Here is a 9,628-nt window from a genome sequence, read left to right as displayed (position 1 = left end):
AGTAAACAACATGTATTTGAAAAAGAAAAGATTTAACTGGTTTTCAGTAAAATCTTTTTCTAGGTTTACTAAAATTGTCTAGGAAACATTTGTCAAAAACTGTGAAATCTGGTATGGTATGTTCCTGTATATGTTTTAAATTATTTTAGAAAGTAATGGAAAAATCCAAATCCAGTTTCTTAAATTCAAGCCATTACATTAGTCCTTTAAATATTAAATACAGTTATGCATTCGTATTTTCAGGTTTAGTCATGTCAAATGATCTACTCTGAGCCAAATAGGTAATTACACAGGATCCATTCTTTGTTCCAGCTATTTAAGAACAGCCAATCAAATTTAAACATCTAATGGGACTGTTCCACCAGCTTAATGTTCCAATACAATGATGTTAATAATTCTCTTTGAACTTCTCGGAGCATATATAAATAGAGAATTATTATTGGTGGTAAAAAGTTAATACTTCCTGCCTACTCCATAAAGTTAAAGAGAAGTTCACTAAGCTGCTAATTTTAAACTGCTTTGTAACTTCCACAGTTGTTTCTAAACTTGCTAATTACCCTACATGTAATACGTAGGATATATCAATAAACATTTCCTGCTATTGTCACCCCTTAATGAAGAATATCTATTTATCACTGATTTTTTTTTCCATAAAGAGTTTTAAGGCACTTTTTTGCTTAGTTTTGATGACTGTGGGGTGTTGAGTGTTGCCCAAGTGCCAAGTATTTTACATGCATCATCTTTCATCTCAATAATGACCCTACAGGCTGAGCATTTGCACATTAATTTATATGCCGAGGAAACGGTGTAGGAGCACTGAGGCTTCATAGGCTCAAGTTTCATGCTTCAGGTGGCAAAGTAGGTTAGATGTAGAACCAGAATTTGAATCTAAATCTTTCCAAATCAAAAGGCTTTGCACTTAAGTACTGCATATTACTATCAAAAAGGATTTTTTAGCTTAAAAGACCAAATTATTGATGTGATATCTTGCATCTTAGTGAACTAAAGACTGTAGCTCGCATAAATATTAGTTCCATTTAATATTGGTCCATATCTGACAGTATTTAATAGCCTGATAGTTGGTGTTATTTATGTCCTAGGCAACATGGTATAGGGGTGGAGGAAACCGATGAAACCCAGACAACAGTCACATAGAAATGGGTTTAAATCATGGTTCACCTACTTACTACCCATGTGACTTTGTGAATAACTTAATTTCTAAAGGCCTTAGTCTTTCTCAAATTTGTAATAATAATAATGGTGATAGTAACAATAGAATAACAGGAACTTTTCTAAGGAACAAAGGCTGACACATATTGTTTTCCTTTTATGTTGCATCCCCTAGAGCTGCAGTCCCTAACCCCTGGAGCCACGGACCAGTACTGTTAGGGACGGGGCCACAGAGCTCTGCCACCCCTCAAACCCCCTCCCCGTCCATGGAAAAATGGTCATCTTCCGTGAAACTTAGAAACTTATCCCCCACCCAGGTCCATAGAAAAATTGTCTTCCATGAAATCATTCCCTGGTGCCAAAAAGGTTGGGGACCACGGCCATAGCACCTCCTATCCTTTTGGTGTATTCTGGAAAATCATTCTCTTTAAAACAGACTCTTTCAAAGAGCATGAAGATTTTCAAATAAAATCACAAAAAGAAATATTGTAATAAGCCATATGCTGCTGATCATCTAATAACCAAATTAATATTCAGGCCATAAGCTTCCATTTTTTCCTTGGTCTAAATTCTCAATTCAAACTTACTCATTTCTAAAAAAAAGAAAAATAGTACATTCTTTTAAAGGTCAGAGAATTAGAGAATACAGTTCCTAGTTCAGATATACAGTTACTGAGCACTTAAAGAATTCTTAAAAAATACCTCACAAATGTTTGTTGTGATTAATATAGGCCACATGCTACTGATACATGCTTATATACTGTAATGTAAGTCAGAAGATAATTGGTTTGGTCCTTGCTGTCAGAATTGTTGACAGTGACCAAAACACATGCTTCAATTTGACTATGGAAAAAATAGGATAACATTTTAATCTTTCACAGAAAAGAAGAGCTCTTGAAATTATGGACTATCAGAATGTAACATAAGTAATGTGAATATTTATTTTATTATTCATAATTATTTTATTAATATAAATAGACAATTCTAATAAAACCACTCCTCAAAGTTAATTTTAAATATCTTAAATTATCTGGTTTATTTCCTTTCAAGTGAAATTGATGAGCTTTGTATTTGTTACATCTGTACTTACCTAGTAAAAGTAGAGATTTAGTCACTTCCACTCATATTTTGAATTTAGTGGTGTAAGAAGTATCTCATTTTTCTTGAAGTACAATTAACTCTCAAAATTCCCTAATATCGCTTATTTGTTGAACTTGATATCCAAGGTTCAACCTTATTTTGAAAGAATTAAACTAATCCTGTCATTATTATTTTAAATGTACATTTGTATTTACTTTTGCATTTTACTGAGAGGCATTTCTAAGTAGCTCACAGTAAAAAGGAAATTTAGCTATGCCCCTGCTAAAGTGATTCTATTAGACAAAATAATTCATATTGCTAAATGGGTTTACTCCATATTCAGGAAAAAAGAACCAAATTAAATGAACCAATAAAAAATAAAAATGACAAATAAGGTCTCTTTTTCAAAAATTAATTGCCTAGTTTTCCTAATAGGAAAGCTCAAAAATTATGAATCCCTCTGACATTTGTAAAATATCCTTTCCTCTTTCCTGCATCTTGGACCAAAAATGAAATGAAATAAGTTTTTCTCTCTCATTCATTTTTAATTAATTTGTAAACTACTCTAGCAAACACATGTTGAAGTCTTCCTGTCCAGCCCAGGCACTATTTCCCATTTCTTTGACACTTAGGGCAATTGTCTTCCCACTAGCTTCTGAAATTTGCTCCAAAACTAAATGGAGACTATTTTTTAGACTTTGCCAAATGGAATTCTTTCTTCAATTTCTTACACAGTGTCTTGAACATTAGGTGTAATTTCCCATTTTTGATCAAATTGTGATTTGCTTGGTTGGTTAAATTATTCAAGATTTAAATTCTAGTAAATTACTCTTTTCCCATCTGGGGAGTAAGAATAAGATGTAAAGCTACATAATGAATTAATCAGACTATTATTGTCTTACTTTATTCTTAAACAAAAATAATAAAGCTATTAAAGTCATCGAATAAAGTATTCATCATGGAACCTCTCATTCCAGGTAACTCACAGCTTTCTCTATTCACTGTATTCCTGAAGAATAGTTAATGTATAAGTAATGCTTTATAAACATAAAATGATATGAAATGTCATACAATGTTTTTAAATATTATCTTGAAACATGATAAACATTTACCAGTAAAAATCTAGGAATGTCTGAAATTGCTGTTATGAATAATTTTGCCTATACACACAAGCATCTTACATCTATATATTAAGCATTCATCAGCATATTGTACAGGACTTGAGCTGATTTTTGAAGGCTGATTTTGCATTTTGTGATAGTGATGCTGATACATCCAAATCATAGGAACTCATTTTACTATTAAAAGAAATTCTTTTAGTGATATGTTGTAAACTATAATTGCATTAATTTTCTACTTTAGAGGAATAAGAATAATCTTTGAAACAGGAGTAATTTCATATTTCTTGGACTTAACAATGATAAAATTTACCTAAACATTTATGGTTGTGTTCTCAATTTTATACTGTCCATTTACTGATAGTGACTCTACTACATATGTAAATTACATATAGATATATAGACATGTCTTATCTGTAATTTTTATACTAAGTAATTGAAATATGAGACCACAGAGAACATGGGTGGAATATATGATTATTTTAAATTTTTCTACTTACCTTTTAAGGGAAGTGTTTGTGCACTGTTATTTATTTATAATCTGAAGTTCCTCAAAGAAGTCATTCACCAGGATTAATATTCAAAGAGCAACACAATCCCACAGCTAAAACACAGTGGGACACTTTAAAATGTTCTTCCAAATTTAGTGCTTTCTAAATGTTAGGCTCAGGTTCTCTGGATAAATTTTGCTCTTTGAAAAGCAACCCCCTGGGTGGTGAACAAAGGGAATATTTTCTCAATCTAGTGCTGAGTTAGGATTTAAAATGTAGAATTAATTTATACGTTCGGAATGATCTTAGGTTATTTGTGGCAGTGGAATTAGTTTTGTATTTTCAAGAAGTGTGAAGTTGGCAAATTTGGGTTAAATATCCATATAGCTATATTGAAGAAAATTGACTTTGGCATTTCTACATAAGTATAATGTTTTCTATCTTCTAACTATTTCTCCTTTTCTAGTCTTTCATAGAAAATAGCAAGTTCTTTGAGCAATATGAAGTGACATACCAGATCTTGAAACAGACAGCTGAGATGTACATCAAAGCAGATGGTTCAGGTAAAGCATGCTACACGATTTGTTGCAGTGTTATTGCAGTACAATTAGAATCTGTAGGTTTCTGTGTGATCAGGTCATTTTTTTTTTCTCTGCAGAACCTTTGTATGACCATGCCATTGGCCTGGAGAGCACATATTGTATTCAGTCCCTTTGACTTTAAGCAATGCCTCACCTGCATAATCATACTCTTCTCTGTGTGTGTTTGTGTGTGTGTGTGTGTGTGTGTGTGTGTGTGTGTTCTTTTAAGAGAAAGCAAAATACACATTCATTTTCTAAATTGTAATTTTTCAACCTATTTTCAATTCTAAGGATTAAAGGCAAAAAAAATTGGAATAACTTGAATATGATAATCAAGTAAATGAGAGTAAATTAGTGTGAAGACATGATTTGTAAAATATGTTTGTTTTCAATTTGTAATTATGTCTGTCATATTTGTTGGAAATGAATTCTAGAATTTGTGATTGATACTATTTCACACCAGTGTGTAAGACTATAGAAAAAAGGCGTGGAGGATTTAAAATATAAGGATTATACTTGGTTTTGTATATTTCAGTGGAAGAAGCTGAGAATGTGATGAAATTCATGAATGAAACTACTGCTCAGTGGAGGAATCTCTCGGTAGAAGTTAGGAGCGTGAGGAGTATGCTGGAAGAAGTGATCTCTAACTGGGATCGCTATGGCAGTACTGTGGCTAGTCTTCAAGCCTGGCTAGAGGATGCTGAAAAAATGCTAAATCAGTCAGAAAATGCCAAAAAGGTAAGATTGTTTCATGCAAAAGGAGAAGACATGGATTTAGAAATGAGAAATTTTACAGCGTAGCTGACTAGGGAGTGTTATATATTTGCAAGTGTGGCTCAAGAATCCGGACTTTGCCTGGAAAGTTGCACAGGTTAGTAAATTACTTCAGAACAATAAATACGCTGCTTAATGAAAGCTCTGTTAAAACAGTTCCCTATCTGATCGCTCCAGTGTCTGACTTTTGGGTTCAGAAGAACAGTAACTGATGTTTAGCCAAATCCACTGGGCAGCAGAGGGCACCATGCTCACACTGAGGTCTGTACATGAAGGGGCGTGTCTAGGGCCCCAGTCCTTGATTTCCTGATTTAAGAGAGGATGGAAACAACTTTGGCTACTGTAGTACTGAATCTGTGAGGTAGTATACACTAGGAAACAGCAGGACCATCACATTCTTATCTCTTTAAATATCCTTTTTTGGATGTTATCAACCCTCAGTCAAGGGTCTCACTCTGGCTAGGAGTGATTTCTTTTTTCATTTTTTGGCAGTGTAAGTGTGTATGTGTGTGTGCGTGTGAGAGTTACTGTTTCACTTTAGTATAACTTACATGTAAATAGCACATGAAAGGAACATATTCAGTGCATATACTTCTTAATGAGTACCTGGCATTTTCACATGAAAAATCAATTTATATATAAAAGATGTTAAAATGCCAGGTTTCTGTTAAGAAATATAGTACATACATTAGAATTCCTGCTTGCTATCCAAGACTGGATCATCTATTATTGTTTGCACAAGTAGATGTATCATTTTCAAATGTTTTACTATTCTATATTTCATATAGATTAAATATGCTTGTGTAGCTGAGGAAGGCAATAACTATGTTCCCATATAGATTTTGGCTTTTCTGATCAGACTGGCAGTGCCCGAGTAGATGTCATATGTGTTAATTTGATCCAAGGGAATATAACCGGCAGAAACAGAAGTGTTCTCATCTATTTATGTAGGAAGTCCTCCCACACATGGCTTATGAAATGAATTTTGAATTATCTTTGGTATCCTTGGTTTTTACTGTGATGTGTGTGTGTGTGCACACACACGCACACATGCATTTAATTTAAAATGAGTTGGAAACTGTTTTATTGCCAAGTATGTGGCAATAAAACCTTAAACAAGTAAGAAAGGTTGTTATTGTGTTAAGTGTTCTTTACCCAGACATTTAAATTTTTTTCTTTTGTTGGTTTATCCCCATGATTGTTAAATTCTTTTAATGTACTGTATTCACCTTTTAAAGTCAAGAATAACAGTTCAAATTTTGTTTTAAATTTTTTTAGAGAAGTCTATGTATTTCCCTAATCTGTTATGGCTTTTATATGACCTTGGACTGGTATTTACTATTAATAGCTTGAAGACCATGCACAAGTTTCTTACACTTACTGTTTTATTTTGTCCTCAGCTAAAAATATAGCATAGATGTTCTTATAAAAAGACATTCGGTATTTCTTGTTCATATTTTGAAGCTCTTTATTAAAAATTTGCATTTTGAATTAGCTGGGCGTGGTGATGTGCACCTGTAGTCCCAGCTATTCAGGAGGCTGAGGTGGGAGGATCATTTGAGCTCAGGAGTTCAAAGCTATGATTGCACCACTGCAATCTAGCCTGGGTGACAGAGCAAGATCCTGTCTCCAAAAAAAAAAAAAAAAAGTTGCATTTTGAAAGAGATTTAAGATTTACCTTAAAATTTGCACAAGTTTTAGAACAAAGACATTTCTCCTACTGTAGTCACCACTTTAGTATCAGTTATTAATATTTGGTGTATGATTTACAATAGTGTGCATTCTATATTGTTTAGGATTTTTTTCGAAATTTGCCTCATTGGATTCAGCAGCACACTGCCATGAACGATGCTGGCAATTTCCTAATTGAAACATGTGATGAGATGGTTTCCCGTGACCTTAAGCAGCAATTACTATTGCTAAATGGGCGATGGAGGGAGCTGTTTATGGAAGTCAAGCAAGTATGTCTTTCAAATCTATGGACACCTCAAATGTGCATGTATTATAAATATTGTGATGAACAGTCTGTTTTAAAGACAATTTTGTTTATATAGGCTGGGCTTATTGAGGCAGGATATAGATGTGTTTAAAACTGGTATATTTTATGGTTGATTATTCATTCTTTTCCATTTCTAATGGAGGAACGTTACAGAAATGCGTTAATTTGATTAAGGATTATGTTGACATATGGAGCCTACTTACATGGAATGATTTGTGTTTCAAATCATAGTTCATTTTTGTTCTAGGTTTTTCCTTTCAAAGTAATTGGACTTACTTCAAATTTATCTAAAATGAGAATAAGGAATTAGAATCTTTCTTGTCAGTTGACAATTCCGGAGAATATGTAAAAGTGAAGGTTGGTGGCTCTTCCAGGCACAGCTTAGAGGCTTTCATGATATTCCCCCTCCCTTTTCTTAACAGTATGCTCGAGCCGATGAGGTGGACAGAATGAAGAAAGAATACACAGACTGTGTTAATACCCTGTCTACTTTTGCAACTGAAGCCCAGAGAAAACTTTCTGAACCCTTAGAAGTCTCTTTTACAAATATCAAGTTATTAATCCAAGACTTGGAGGTGAGGGGTTTCCGAGTCATAAAAGGAAAAGCCTATTCCGCTGTGAAAATAAAGATCAGCAGTTTACTCAGATCATTGCAAAAATTGTTTCTGTGTCTCCTGAGCATCATTTTGACGTGACTGCCTATCCTGATTTGTACCTGTCATAAAAAATATATTGAATTTTTTAAAGATATGTCTTCATCATATAAAGTAACTTCAAAATAATTTTTCAATTTGGAAATTTTTTTCTACAACCAGATTATAAAGCATTAGGAAAAAACAGGAGACATCTATAGATAGCACTTCCACATAAATGCTTCCAACGATAAAGGATTAATTGCACAAATTGTGGTATTTACATATTTTGAATAGCCTACAGCTTTCAAAAATGAAGTAGTGGAAGAGTTTCTAATGACATGGAAAGATTTAATTATACGATGTATCGTTAAGTGAGAAAAGCAAACAATGGTATCATTGTTTTGTTTTTGTAAAAGTAAAAAATGAATATAAACACAGGAAAAATATTAATGATGTAATGATGAGATGCTGGCTTTTGTTTTCACTGTGTGAGAAGACTCTAAGTAACTTAAATTTTCATTATCCTAACATTTCTAATTTATAGTTACTCTATAATGACAATATGTGTTACTTTTCTAAGAAAAAACAAGCTGTTTAATTTTTAAAGTCAGAATTGCCCCAAATCTTTAATATGCATTTACATGTTCTGTAATGTTTCTATACTACATTAACATGGTGGGGTTTTTTTTAAGTGTAAAGATTACTTCAGCTAATCCTGATGTTAACTTAAAAATTTTGGTCACTTAAGGGAAAGTTTTATTTATTTGTATAATATTACCTATACATATATTAGTAATGAAGGGAAGCAAAAACTGGACTCTCCTGAAGTTTACTATAAGCGTAGTAGAATTTTAGACAGTGCACATTGATTTTTGTTCCGCCTTCTGCGGAATCCTGACATGAAAAGGAAACGTGTCATGCGCTAATCTAGCTGTTTCAATGATTCGTGCAGGATATCGAGCAGAGGGTGCCTGCGACCGATGCTCAATACAAGATGATTACAAAGACAGTGCACCTCATTTCCAAAGAAGTCCCCCAAGAAGAAGCTAATGAAATGTTCGCAACCATGTCAAGACTCAAAGAGCAGCTAAGCAAGGTGCGAAAATGCTTTAGTGCACAACACACTGTGTGGCACCAACGCCGCCTTCAGCTTGCCTTTTACCTCCTCTTCCATCTATGGGCAAATTGTTCACTTGTTAACAAATCACACTTTGTTTCTTTTTGGAATTCTTGATTTAGTAATTTTGTCATGAATTAAAAAAAATAAAACTATGACACTGATACCAAGTATTACCTCCGTTAATTCAGAAGTGCTACGGCATATTTTAATAGAAAGGCAAATGCTTTGAGGAGGGCAGCTGAATGTGATAAAACAGAGAGAGGGAAAGAGAGACAGAAAAAGAAGAGGAGAAGGAAGAAGAGGGGATCACACATTTAAATGAGAACTTACTGAGATTCCCTTGACATACCTCCACTCTAAGCCTATTTATGCAGTTTTCTGCTAGCATAACCACAAAGCAGTGGAAATTCTGTCCTCCTTTTCTCATGGAGTTCATCTCAGGCTTAGAATATATATACACTACTTCTGTGTAGGGATCTAGCTGGATGTATCCACTAGCCGTAAGCCTTTCCTATTCTACTGAGGGATTTGTCTTAAGAGCTTTGGAAGTTCCATTGGGATATTTTATCTATCTAAACTTGAATTTCAGGAAGATGGTATTGTTTGCAAAGTCCACTTAGATTGGGTAATTAGTTTCTGATAAAAGAAAGAAGTGATTAT

General features: G+C 33.6%; 1 protein-coding gene across 1 annotated transcript in view; it reads left to right on the top strand.

Annotated features, from left to right (window-relative positions):
• SYNE1 (spectrin repeat containing, nuclear envelope 1) overlaps positions 1–9,628 on the top strand; it is a 534,160-nt gene that overhangs the window by 164,489 nt on the left and 360,043 nt on the right. The window contains 5 exon segments of the mRNA XM_012646782.1: positions 4,326–4,422; positions 4,976–5,178; positions 7,011–7,175; positions 7,636–7,788; positions 8,801–8,944. Coding sequence (XP_012502236.1) covers positions 4,326–4,422; positions 4,976–5,178; positions 7,011–7,175; positions 7,636–7,788; positions 8,801–8,944 — 762 coding nt within the window.

Source organism: Propithecus coquereli, unplaced genomic scaffold (assembly GCF_000956105.1).
Source record: "Propithecus coquereli isolate 6110/MARCELLA unplaced genomic scaffold, Pcoq_1.0 Scaffold25, whole genome shotgun sequence".
In the NCBI taxonomy this organism is placed as follows: domain Eukaryota; kingdom Metazoa; phylum Chordata; class Mammalia; order Primates; family Indriidae; genus Propithecus; species Propithecus coquereli.
The sequence above is the reverse complement of the archived record's forward strand: the minus strand, read 5'-3'. Positions and strand labels throughout refer to the sequence as shown.